The 13037-nt window shown below is 66.0% G+C and overlaps 1 protein-coding gene across 7 annotated transcripts in view; it reads right to left on the bottom strand.

Annotated features, from left to right (window-relative positions):
- Positions 1-13037, bottom strand: part of CACNA2D2 (calcium voltage-gated channel auxiliary subunit alpha2delta 2) — a 109621-nt gene that overhangs the window by 15332 nt on the left and 81252 nt on the right. For all 7 annotated transcript variants that reach the window (XM_059664648.1, XM_059664650.1, XM_059664649.1 and 4 more), the window contains exons 4-11: positions 12435-12494; positions 7755-7799; positions 4487-4628; positions 1647-1778; positions 1395-1452; positions 668-718; positions 445-544; positions 201-359 (exon numbers count right to left, since the gene is read on the bottom strand). In XM_059664648.1, coding sequence (XP_059520631.1) covers positions 201-359; positions 445-544; positions 668-718; positions 1395-1452; positions 1647-1778; positions 4487-4628; positions 7755-7799; positions 12435-12494 — 747 coding nt within the window. The remainder of the gene's footprint in view (positions 1-200; positions 360-444; positions 545-667; positions 719-1394; positions 1453-1646; positions 1779-4486; positions 4629-7754; positions 7800-12434; positions 12495-13037) is intronic.

Below are 13037 nucleotides of genomic sequence, written 5' to 3'. Positions count from 1 at the left end.
GTCAGGTGGCTCTTGGCCCCTCCTGGTGCGGGGGGGGGGGGGGGATGGGCCTCCCTCCCCCGCAGGCCTGACCCGCTGGCCCGGCTCCCACAGCAGATGGTGCCGGCTGCCGGAGCTGCCTGTTGGGTGCTAACAAGGCCATTCGTCTTGATTTCCCCGGTGTCACCGAGCCTGCCCTCCCGCCCCCGGCGCGGGCTCACGTTCTGCAGCTGGTCGAAGGCGTACTCGAAGCCGGCCTTGTAGCCCGTGGTGCCCTTGGCCACCATGCCCTGCACGGCCTCCTTGAACACCTTCTTGTTGCGCACGTTGGCCTGCACCAGGTGCGTGAAGCAGGACACGGGCTGCGCCTTCTCGTTGAACTGCAGGGACAGCGAGGGGGGTGACGGCCCGGGCCCGGGGGGTGGGGGGACCCGTGGCAGGCCCCCCTGCCGCCCCGGCACCCACCGAGGCCACGTTCACGTAGTCGTCGTCCGAGAGCGTGTCCAGCATCTCGCACACGGACGTCTTCATGAGCTTCAGGGTCAGGCCGCTGACGCTGCCGCTCCTGGGGAGGTCGCGGGCGGCGGGGTGGGCCTCAGGGGTCCTCCTGCCACCCCCCACGATGCCCCGGGCAGCAGGTTCCAGCCCTCGCTCCGCCCCCACCCCACCGGCCACATGGCTCACTCACACGTCCACGATGATGACCATGTCCTTGGGGGAGGAGGCCCCCTGGATGTACCTGCCCACAGAGGCTCCGGTGAGGGCCAGCCTCGCTGGGACCCGGCGGCTCCCTCCTCCCACCCCACCCGGCTCAACCGATTCCACGGGGCGGCCCCTGCGTGGGCCACACGGGGCTCTGGGCACTGAGGATACCGCGCTTCATAAAACCGTCCTTGCCCATGACATGCGTGACCTGGCCCCCCAGCACGTGAGCGGCGGCGAGGAGGGGGAGCAGGTGACCCAGAGAGGGGGCTGGAGGCACGGTCCCTGGTCTCGGGGGGCCTCTCGTGTTCCCAGCCCAGGACGGGGTCCCAAGGGCAGAGTCCTGTGCGCAGGACTGAGCAGGTGGCAGGGAGGGGCAAGGTCGTGGCTACTGGCGGGAGAGGCAGAGCAGAGGGGAGGGCTCAGCTACGGGGGGGCTGGCCAACCCCACAGAGGATACGCCCCCCCCCCCAACCTGCACTGTCCCATCCCTCAGTCCCGAGGGGGTGGGGTGCCAGGCAGTGGACGGGGCAGAGGCAGCTGGGAGGCCTGCCTGGGTGATGGGATCCATTTTCCAGTGGCAACGATGTGTGAAATGAAAATTGGATAGAGCTGGCTGCGCCCTGCTCGCAGCCTGGATATCGGGCGGGAGGGGGCGGGCGGGAGGCGGGAGCCAGGGGGTGTCCCTGCCCAGCCCCCCCTTGCTCGCTCACCAGGGTCTCCTTCGGACGTCGTACAGGTCGATTTTCTTGGGGGCTCGCCACGGGGTGGCTGTAGGGGAAAGGGGTGAGTGGGTCTCGCAGGGAAGGGCCCGGCCCCATGCAGGCGGCAGTTGTGGGTGACCATCCCACCCCACAGGCCCAGGAGTGGGCGGTGCCGAGTGGACGGGGCTGGGGGGGGTGCCGAGTGGACGGGGCTGGGGGGGGGTTGCCGAGTGGACGGGGCGGGGGCGGGCTGGCACCCACCTGGGTAGTAGCGGGTGACCCCGGTGGCGCTGCCGAAGGCCTGCCACAGCAGCGTGGGGTCGCGCCGGCGGTTCTCGGTGAACACGGTCTCCAGGGCCTCCGTCCAGTTGAGCTCGTTGAGGATGACGGTGGCTGCGGGGGGGAGCAGGGGGTGGGGTGGGGTGCGCCTGGGCTGCCCCCCCTGAGCCTCACCCGACGACACCCACGCCCGTGCCCCCACGTGGAAGCCTCACCCGCTCTCTGCCTCCCGGGCTCCCCCTCCCTCACCACGGGGCTGCCAGCTCCTCAGGGGGAGCGCCTGGTCCTCACCCTCCTAAGCCACGGCTCAGCCCACCCTGCGGCCGGCCCCACAGCCCGGCTGGACAGCTGTGGCCTGTGGCCCCGGGGAGCTGTGGGCTGGACCCCGACCCAGCGTGCTGCCTGAGCTGGTGGCGGGTCCCCTGGGAGCTCACCCATCAGCATGCACTCGGGGCCGCAGCCACAAGAAAGCAATTAAGGGCACGATGATGGGGCTGGAATTATTCAGCTATTAAGGTGCCTGATAAGCTGGAAGCCACTCAGCTCCATGATTAATCAGCGAGGCCAGGAGCAGGCGGGCGGGGTTCTCGGAGGGGCAGGGTCTGCGCCAGGCTCCCGCTCCCGCCCAGGCACGCGTGCTCACATGCACACACACGCATGCACACACACGCATGCACACGCACGCATGTGCACACGCACAGGGCCTGCACTCCCACCAGGCAGACCTGCACCTAAGCTCTGTCACTCCAGCCACGGGTGGGATCCCCTCACCCCCCAATCCACCTGCTCCCATGCTCATCCCTGCACCCACTCTGCACCTACAGGTGACACCAGTGGGTCCTGTCCTCACAGCCCGCACGACATTTACCCCCTCCCTTCCCCCAACCCTGTGGCCAGACACCCCCCCCCCCCCGTGTGCACTCACAGAGCCTGTGACCCCTCCACCAGGGGCAGGGACTCAGGTGGCCGGAGCAGTGCCCCTGCCCCCCTCAGACAGCCCTCAAAGTGCCAGTGTGCATGGCCTGTGGTCTCACCGGGCAGTGTACCCGTCTCTGCCTGTGGGACTACAACACCCAGTGGAGTCGGGCACTCAGCCCTCCCCTGGGGGAGCCCCCCTCATGGTCCTGGTCAGAGACCCACCGCAAGGGAAAGCCAGGAAGGGCCTGCTCAGAGCACAGCCCGAACACGGACACAGACACCTGGCGAGCAGGTGCAGCGCTGGGGGTTAGAGACACACGCTCCGGGCTCTGCCCACAGCCGGCACCACACCTCCCTGGGCCTCCTCCCTGCGCCCGCTCCCCCAGAGGCGCCTCTGCGGTGCCTGGTCTGCGCCCCCCTTCCCACCCGCGCTCACCCCCCTCTGGCCGCAGCTTCCCGTAACTGACCGTAATGGGAAAACAAAACACATTTCTGGCGTTGGCTGTGCCTATTGAACGCTGTGTTATGGTCTTGTTCCTAATTTAGAAACTTAGTGAGTTGAACAGTTTCTATTTTTCTCTTTAAGGAAAAAGATAAAGTCAGGCGCTTCACCCAGCCCCGTCTGTCCTGGGAGGGTCCCCCTGGCAGGTCTCCCTGCCCCCCGTGCCAAGGCCTCAGTTTCCCCATCTGCACAGTGAAAGGCTTAGAGCAGATGGTCCTGGGAGCTCGCCTAGCTGCCGGCCAAGGGTGGTCTTGGCTCAGGTCAGGGGCCAGGAGAAGACCCCTGGCCCGGCGGGGCTGTCCCTGTAGCTGCCCAGACTATGCGCGCACACACATTCACCACCAGACACACGTGTGCAAACACTCCAGCCCCCCCCCCCCCAACAGAGCCTGCTCCCGGGCCCCACCCGCACCCACACGCACGCCCTCAGATCACGCTGAGCTGGAAAACGGGGCCCATGCCCCCTCAGGCGGGCGATTACAGATTTAATTAAAAGTGACACAGTAAATAAAAAACATATAAAATGTAATTTGTGTGGGTAGCGAGGGGTGACTGGGGAGGGCGGCGTGGCTCCTGTTTTAATTAGGGTGCCTGCTTGTGATAGCGCTCCTCCACTGGCTCGGGCAGGGGCCTGTGGGGGCGGGGACGGCCCCCCTGCACCCCGAGGGCTCCCTGCATTCTGGAGACAGCCTTTGTCCCCAGACCCTCTACCCAGTGGGCACCCTGGACTCTGAGGTGCCCTGTAGGTGACCCCCGATTTAAGTCAGAACCAAGAGACCCCGGAGCCTTGAGTCCTGCTGCTAGAGCTCCCCATCTAGTGTTCCCCTCTTGCCCCCCTCCCTCCAGCTCCCAAGACTTTCAGGAAGTTCTTCCTGATGTCTGACTGAAGTCCTGCTAGCTGTAATGGCCTGGTTTCCTCCTTGTGCAAAGCTGCCCTCCCTGGAGCCTGGAATCCCAGCCTCCTCCCCCTCCCCTCCCCCAGCAGAGGAGGAGGGAAGTGTCTGTCACAGAGTTCCTGCCTGTGGGGAGTTGCTCCCTGAACCCCATGTCCCTGAGTCCATCTGATGAGGTAGCTCCTCCATCGCTCCTACATGGGGCCAGGGAACGAGGCAGGGTGGGGCGGCCCAGCGTGAGGGGCCATCCTGGGCATGCATGCAGGCGTGGGGCGCGTGTGCGCACACGGGGGACCCTGCACAGGGCCGAGGCTCCATGCTCAGCGGCCTCGGCGAGGCCGTGCCTGGCCCGCTTGCTGCCTGCGTGTGGGTGAGTCTGAGAGGCGAGCACCTGTGACCTGGGTGGAGGGCTGACGGTGGCTGGCACTGGCCAGGCCCCTGGGACCTGGCGGGCAGTGGGTCTTGGCCCGGCCGTGTGTGGGGCGCGTCCCCGGCCTCGCTGCACTCACAGCCTTTGTAGATGTCCGTGGGGATCTGCACCGCCGTGTAGGAGTAGTTGACCTTGTTCTTGAAGTTGGCGTCCTCAACGAAGTCCAGCTTCAGGGTGCTGGCCTTGGCCCCCCTTTCCACATCCTCAATCTCAGGGTCGTCCTGCAGGAGGGCCCCCCCCGCCCCGGCAGTGTCAGGGCTGGCCATGGGGAAGGGGGGTCGGAGAGGCTGCAGGCAGGGGAGGGCCAGGGGCCAGGGGGTGGGGACGTCTCAGAATCAGACGATTGCAGACAGAGACAGAGAGAGATGCAGAGACAGGGGGGGTGGTCCCCTCACTCGGGCGGCCTGTGACTCTCACCTGCTCACCCCACTCATATCTCCCCCCAGATTCCGAAACCAAAACCAAACCGACCCTTCTCCACATCCTTGAAGACCAATCATCAAGTCACCAGCAAGGGAGGCAAACCTGGACGGCAGTGAGGAGCGCGCGCTGCAGACCTCTGCCCTGGGGACGCGCCTCGTGCAACCCCTGGGGAGGCCTTGGTGCCCTTCCCAGAGCTCTGTGACCCCCACCGGGGCCCTGCCCACCCCTGGCGCCATCTGGGGGGGCACCCCTGCAGCGGGGTGACTAGGTCTGAGCTGGGGGAGCCCTGGGGGAGGGCCCGGGCAGAGGCTAGCACGGAGACCCAGCCTGCTGCCAGCGAGCCAGCAGGGCCCCCGTTGACTTTCTAAAAGGAGCTGCAGCTCTGACAGGTGCCAATTACTACGTCTCTGGCCGGGCAGGCTGGGCATGCGCCGTGCGCCCCCCGCCCACCGCCGCAGGCTGGCAGGAGCGGGTCTGAGCGACAGTGTTGACTGCAGCCGAGGGGGGCGGGCAGGCACGGGCGCAGGTGTGCGAGGGGGAAGGGAGGATGGTGGGGAGAGAGAAGGGGAGACAGGAAAAAGGCGGCAGGGCAGAGTTGGGGGGCTTTGTGCCCCGGGAGGAAGCTGTGTAAGTGGCTGAACCAGCCACATGCTTCCCATATGCTCCCCACGGCCCCACCAGGCCTGGGACCAGCTGGGCAGGGGCCAGGTCGTCTCCTCCACCTGCGGGTGGTCAGGGCAGCGGCTCACGGCACCTCCGCTCCTGCCACTGGGGGTCGCACAGGCTGCCTGGAGGGCCTGCAGCAAACCCCCTTTTCATCTCTTTAGGGGTCGGGTTTTGTACTGCACGACCCAAGCTCTGTGCGCCCCCCCCCCCCCAGCTCTGCACACCCCAGGACCCTCCGCAGGCCCCAGGCGCCGGGAAAGCGGGGAGCAGCCGCCTCAGAGGCGCGAGCCACTCACGTTCTGCGAGGAGGGGGGGCGGCTCGGGAGAAGAAAGCCCCCGAAATGTCAGCGCAGATGAAGGGCGCTGGGAAATGTAATCTCCCAACTTCCCGACCACTGTGACATTTGGATTCCGTGCTGATAAGCTATCAGCTGGCGAACTTTTTCCTTCCTTCTCTCCCCCTCCCCCACCTTCTGGCTGGTAATTTAAAAGTAAATGGTCTAGAAAGATCTCTAACTGTACCTCTGGCAAAGATGAAAAAAACACACACACACAAAACAACACGAGCCGGGGAGCGGCAAACGTGTGTGCGCGGAATTCATAGCAGGGCGCGCTGGGCAGCTCCCCGGCTCCCGCCCTCAGCCCCGCCCCGCCCCGCCCCGCCGGGGGGCCTCCCTCCTTGGGCCACATCCAGCCCCCCAGCAAGTGTGCAAAGGGCTGGGGGCAGGGCTCAGTGGGTTAGAGCCAGGGCTGGGGGTCCTGGAGACACTGGGGCCGGAAGCAGGGCGAGCAGGGGGTCCTGGCAGGGAGCGGGCTCCGCCCTGGCCAAGGGGCGCCTCGGTGCCCCCCATGGCCCGCGGCTTGTGCGGCGGGCAACGGCCGTGTCCCGGTCTACGTCTAATGCACTGATTGCTAAAATCACAGCCCGCTGCCGGGGGGGGGGGGTTCGCAGCTAGATCCAGGGTCTAATTAAAGGTTCGCTCTTCATTTGAATTTCAGATTCCAGCTTTAATTTTAGCAGCTTCTCTGGGCGCCACGGAGGCTCAGCCAAGGGGGAAGCACACCTGCTTTAGCCCGACCCCCCTCTTCCGCCCCCCTGCCCGCCGCCTGCCTGTCCTGAAGGCTCCCCCAGGCCAGCCTGGCACCAGGGACCCCCTGCAGCGCCCCCTTCCTGCCTCTCACCTCTGGGTGTCACTGGACACCTCCTGCCCCCGGAAGGACACCCCTCAGGCCAACAGGCCTGGGAGAGGAAGCCAGGATTCGGGGTCTCCTGCCCTAGCCCGCACAGGGGGGACCCAGGGACTGAGCTGCTGTGAACCTATTTCCAGAGGGGACGGTTCTCTTAGGGGCACGCGATGGACCCGGCCGTGACAGTCGACCAAACACTGTCTCTCCCATGTGCTCTGACCTCAGCACTCTCTCTTTTTTCAATCCTCACCTGAAGGTATTTCCCCACTGATTTTAGAGAGAGTGGGAGGGAGGGGGAGAGTCAGAGATAGAGAGAGAAACATTGATGTGAGAGAGACCCACTGTGTGGCTGCCTCTCCCACACTCCCCGACTGGGACCAGGGATCGAGCCTGCAACTGAGGTACAAGGCATGTGCCTTTGACCGGAATCTAACCCGGGACCCATCAGTCCGCAGGCTGACGCTCTATCCACTGAGCCAAACTGGCTAGGGCCCCCCTTAACACTCCTGTCTCCTTTGTAGGCCCCTCCCACCCAAAGGTGCCCGTCATCTGAAGGGCAGGCACAGGACCTGGGCTGCCTCTGCAGTTGGGGTGTGGACTGAGCTCCGGGCCAAGCGCTGCTCACAGGGCCAGGCTGGGGGGTGCCCCACCCACTGAGCTGCTGTTCCCCTCACAGCAGGGAAGGGGTGCACTGACCCGAATGCACCTGGGTGGCCCAGCCTCCTGCTTCGCAGCCCCGCCCGCCTCCTCCGGGAAGCCCTCCCTGAATGCACTCCACGCCCCTCAGTTCTGGCACCTGAGCTGACCCAGGGGAGGACCCCACGTGCGGGGTCCCAGCCCACCACCCACTGCAGGAAGCTGTGCCTGAAGGGCCATAGAGACACAGCGCTGGGGGGGTCTGGCCTCCAGGGGTTTGCTGGGGAAGGTGTAGGGTGGGGGCTGAGCCTCCACACCCCTCAGGCTCGAGCTCAGAATCCCAGGCTGCTGAGTCCCACCCTCATTCCCCAGCAGAGGCCACTGGCCCAGAGAGGCGTGTGGCTCCGCCCCTCCCCAGCAGAGGGCGCACTTACCAGCTCAGCGTCAGCCTTGGCGTCGTAGTACACGATGTCTTCCTCCTGGTGGTGGGGGGGCGGGAGAGGCCTCAACAACACGGCTCGAGGCCTCCCGAGGTGCAGCCTGGACCCCCGCCCCAAGGCTGGAACGACCCCCCAGATTCCTGCACCCAGAACGGCCATCCAGGGAGGCGGGGGGTGGGGGTGGGGGACTCAGGCTGGCAATGCCCCTCCCCCAGGAGACTGGGGACGGTCCTCAGATCTGACGCCAGGTCGCTGCCCGCTGCCCCCCTGGGGGATGGAGCCGAAGCTCCACCAGGAGGAGCGAGGAAGACGGAACCCAGCTGAGCCCGGGCTGAAGGAAAAGAATGGTTCCACCCGCATCTCCCAATTCTTCTATTAAAAAGCCTGCTCATTACGGGCCTGTGCTTATTAATTATCTGTGATTTGTTGTGAAACGCGGGGAGGTTTACACAACAGGCGAGGAGGAAACACAGCCCGGCCCGGCGCCCGCCCCGCTGCCAGCGCGCCCGCCCGCCCGCCCGCCCGCCCGGCGCCGGCTTCTTGGCCATCTGCACGTCACAATCACCGGCCACCCGGGAGGCCGTGACACAAACGGGCTAATTTCATGTCTAATGATCTTTAATCAGAACCGAGTGTGGCTGGGAGAGGCCGCCAGGAGGTGAATCTGGTGCCATCAAATGCCACCCGTGCAGGAGGGCCACCCTCCCCGCCCTGATGGGCAGCAGGGCCAGCACCTGGGAGAGGCCAGTGTCCGAGCCACCTCCCCCGTGCTCCTCAGCCCTGTGGTCCCTCCGTCGCCGGAAGCCTGTTTCTGTGTGATCTGAAAGTGGGGGTGATGACTCAGTGTACCCCAAGGGTGTGGCTGTAACACAGCAAGCACAGCGCCAGCACTTGCTCCGCGGTGGCCGCCCCTGACCCGGGCCTGGCTGGGCCCAGGTGCTGTGTGACCTCAGGGCTGCACTGCTCCCTCTCTGAGCTCAGGCTCCTCATGCTCCCGGGAGGGGCTTGGCCTTGGTGACTGCCCAGGTGCTGGTCTCAGGCCACGGTTGGAGGGAAGAGTCGTGAGGTGTTTCCCAGTGGTCTGGGGGTGCAGGGGACTGGCTGGACCCGCAGGCACAGTGCAGGCGCCTGGGACACTGACTACCCGCCTGGCATCTTGGGCGGGACCACAGCCTCTGATGCATGGAGGACCGGGCCACCCGATGCCTGCGGTCTGAGGCATCTGCTCTGCCTAGCGCTTGGCACACGTTGAATCACGGGTCCTCCCAACGGCCCTGGGACCTGGCCATGCACATGAGGATTCGAACCCGGTTCAACCCACCTTCCCGAACATCTCCACCCCCCACCCAAACACCCCCCCCCCCGCGCCCACCCACCAGCTCCAGGATGCCGCCTGCCCCGCCGGCGCCGACCCTGAGCGCATAATGAAAGCTGACATTACATCAAACACAATAAGGAGTTTCGGTTGATGAAGATCATTCCTGAACACAAACCCATTAAACCGAGGGGAGAAATATCAATTCAACACACTTGCCGGCGAGAAGAAAATGTGATTTGTTATCTCAAGGGGGTCGTAACACGGCTCTGCGCTCTTCCCTCAGAGCGAACACAGGCCGCGTGGCGGGAGGACGTCGGGTGAGCGGGGGCTTCACCCGCCCGCTTCGGGGGGAACCTCCCGCGGGGACGGGAAAGGGCAGCTGGGCCGTCGCTCTCAGGCCCCCAGGACCCCAGGCTCCCTCACAGGCCGGGCGGGTCCTGCGGCCCCTCTGCCCCGGAGCCCCCGGCATTTACGTGGCCACCCCTCCACCTGGCCAATGGCTCCCTTTTCTCTTTGTCTTGACTCCTGGTTGCAGCAGAGGATCACATGTTGGTGGACCAGGGACCCGGGGAACGTGTCACAGGAGGACCCCAGCCCCGGCAGGCCCTGTGCGTGTGCGGGACTCCTCCCCAGCTCTCCCCCCGTGGAGGCCAGCCCATGCCCTTCCCTGGTGGAGGGTGGTGGCGGGCAAGGCCACACGTGTGCAAATACACGGGCAACACAGCTGTGCCTGCTGGGACGTGGCGCTGGGGGTGTGGCAGGGTGGGGCCGTCGGGTCCCTGGAAAGGCCGTGTCCGCTGTGGCCTGTACGACACCGTGTCCACCATTAGTGCCCACCTCTGGGCGAGATGGAGGCAGCCCCTCCTAGCGATGGCACACACGGTCCTGGCCTTGAACTTGACCTGCACATGTGAGCTTTGGGATCCTGGGCGGTGAGTGCAGACCCCAGGGACCCCAGGAGGACTCCCCGGTGTCACCCCAATTCACTCTTAAATCCTGTAGCCTCAGTGAGGCCTAACCTGGGGGTCAGGGTGCCCACTTATAATCAGGGTGATGCCCCCTCCTCTGAGGCTGCTTAGGGGTCAGGGAGCTGGGCCGCCCCGGGGGAAGGGCCAACCCTACCCACAGGGGCCCCCCTTATGTGTGCAACCTCACAGCCCTGGGAGGGGCCTGAATGTGCTAGAAACCCTCTGGTTGGGGTAAAAGGGGCATCTTTAAAGTTTGGGGCCCACACTGCTCCCCCTGCCCCCTCTGTTACCTGGCATTCAATGGGCCATTTTGCTCAAACTGGGCAGGGGTGAGGGAATCCCCCCTCTGAACTCACCCCACCCCCGCCCATGTGGATTCTGCACACAGTGACACGGGAGGGGGCTGTGGGCCTACATGCCCGGGTGCGGGCGGCTGACACACACTCCTGAGATGGAGCTTAGCCTAAGAGAGGGCCCACGGGGGGGTTGGCAGGTGGAAACAGGGTGAGGATGTGAGCATGGGGGGCCTGGGGAATGCAGGGTGGTGCCCTAGAGGGCGGATGCCATGGCCTGGCCAGACCTGACTGCCGCCTGTCCGCCAGGCCTCTGCAGGGCCCAGGCCAGCGACCGGCCTCGCCGTCAGGGCGCGCGGTCTCCCTGTCTGGCTCACCGCCAGCTCGGCGCAGCCACGGGGACTGTTTTCTGGGAGAGCCGTCTGTCGCCGCTCGGCAAGGCGGGCAGCCAGCCTGATGGCAGGGCGGACCTCAGGCCAGGAGGCCACCTGTCCATCCAGCCGGCGCCCTGAGCCGGGCCTGGCTGCAGAACCGCCTCGCTCATCAGACTCTCTGAGGTCGGCTGCCTCCCCCGTCTGACTCCCTGGGGCAGGCTGCCTCCTCCATGGGACTCTCAGGGCAGGGCTTGTCTCCCACGGGTCCTGGTGTCGGCACTGAGGCCCTGGGGGTGGCCTCCCCCGCCTCCCCCACCCCTACCCTGGCCCAGCTCCTTCCTGCTGGCGGTGTAGATGGCGGGTAATGATGGCGCAGTGAGGTGCTGGCGCCAGGCGCAGGGTCCGCCAGGTGGGCTGCCGTCATCTGCCCTGAGTGTTATGGGCACCAGAGCACCTGCTGCCTGGCATCTGCAGGGCCACGGAGGTGCTGCCTGCTCACAGGCCACGGTTTCTCAGGTGTCCACGGGCTGGGACTACAGGCTCCCTGCCCGTCATGGCCAGGGGTGTGCGGTCATGACCTGGGACCAGGCAGCGGCTTCGTGGCCAGACATCTCCCCCTCCCTCTCCTGTCCCAGCTCTGACCCTGGAGACTCCAGGACCCGCGTTCCCAGGCTGGGCTTGGTAGGGTGTATGTGTGTGTGGGTAAGGGGTCACCATTGTCCGTTTCCCAGAAGTCTACGTGCAGACCTACTCTGTGCTGCTGATCATGCAGTGGGTTCCAGTTTGGCCCCCGTGGGCCAAGCATCTGTGCCCAGAACTGCCGGGTGCCACCCTTCCCATTTCAGAGATAAGAAGACCGAGTCCCAGCGGCTCCTGGTCACCCGTCCACGGGGCACCCAGCGGCACACGGACAGGCTTTCCTAAAGGGCCCGAGTTTGACCCGGGTTGTGGCACAGGCCGGTGCCCCTCCTGAGTGTGGGGAGGAACCTGGCCCCTATCTGTCACCTCCTGAAGATCATTGGGAAGGACATGGTGCCAGGAGCGGGTGGTGTGCCTTCCCCAGCCTCAAGCATCCACCTCTCCCTCGGCCTGGCCAGTCCCCACCTGCAGCTGCGGCCAGTCCCCCTGGCAGCCCCGGCAGGGTGGCGGTGTGTCGGCTAATGGGCCGCCATCAGCCTGATGAGCGCCTGGCAGCCTGGTCGCCGGGGAGACCAGGACCTGGCCCTGCTGTGGAGGAGGGGTGACTCCAGCTTCACCCGAGGCTGGGACACACAGACAGGAAAGCTGACGGACCGGGGAGGGGCACGGTGAGCACCGGGCAACCAGGCTGGGACCCGCTGGGCCTGTGGCCACACCCACCGCTGGAGGGGCATCTCAGGCCACGGGGGTGGGGGGGGGAGTGGACCAGCCGGAGCCCACGCCTGCTTCATCTCAGGACAGTAGCACCCAGGGCCCAGGGGCTGCCGTGCCCACAGCTGCACCCACCCCGACACTGACTTGGCACCTAACGGCTTGACAGGTAGACGCCCCTTTCATGCACGTCCGAGCTGACAGGCAGCAGCCGCACCAGCCCGTCCCTTGTCCCACGGGGACCCTGAAGCCCAGAGAAGCTCGCGGCCTTGTGGGGCTGCACAGGGACTGTGACCCCGAGTGCAGGGAGCGGGGCCTCCAGCGGCGCCTGGGGGTGGGCAGGTGCTGGGCTGGGAGGGCGCCGTTCTCACCTTGATGTTGTCCTGCCAGCGGTGGGCTTTCTGGAAGGTCTCTGCAGCATCAGCCAATCTCTGCGGACAGAGCACAGGGAGGTCAGAGCCGAGGAAGCCCTCCCCAGCCCAGCTGAGATGCCCGAGTGGCAGACGCCTCACTCACGCACCTCTGCCCCCCGCCCACCTGCGCCCGCCCAGACCCACCGCCGCTGTCCCTGTTCTGGCTTCCTGAGCCCCTGCCAGCCGGGCTCGCCACGCCTTCTGTCCAGAGGAGCCTGGCCCGTCGTGTGGGGCTGGCTCCTGCAGCCGCCTCCATCGAGGCCTCTGCCTGTGAGCACAGCCGATGTCCGCCCATCCGCCCCGTTACCCAGCATTCCTGGCACCACCCCATGCGATGTGTGGGGAGGCGGCAGTGCCAGCCCTGCCTCTCACGGTCCAGAGGGGCAGACAGACACGTCACCGGGCAGGGCGACCAGGGCAGGAGTCGCTGAGGTGCCCAGCGCTGTGGGAACTTGGGGCATCAGGGAAGGCTTCCCAGGGGAGGTGCTCAGACCCTGAGGTTCTGCTGTTGCACCCCCATGGATCCCGCCCCCCAGGAAGTCTCAGGGCTCCTGAAGGTAG

This window comes from Myotis daubentonii, chromosome 14 (assembly GCF_963259705.1).
Source record: "Myotis daubentonii chromosome 14, mMyoDau2.1, whole genome shotgun sequence".
NCBI lineage: Eukaryota > Metazoa > Chordata > Mammalia > Chiroptera > Vespertilionidae > Myotis > Myotis daubentonii.
This window is presented reverse-complemented; position numbering and strand designations above follow the sequence as displayed.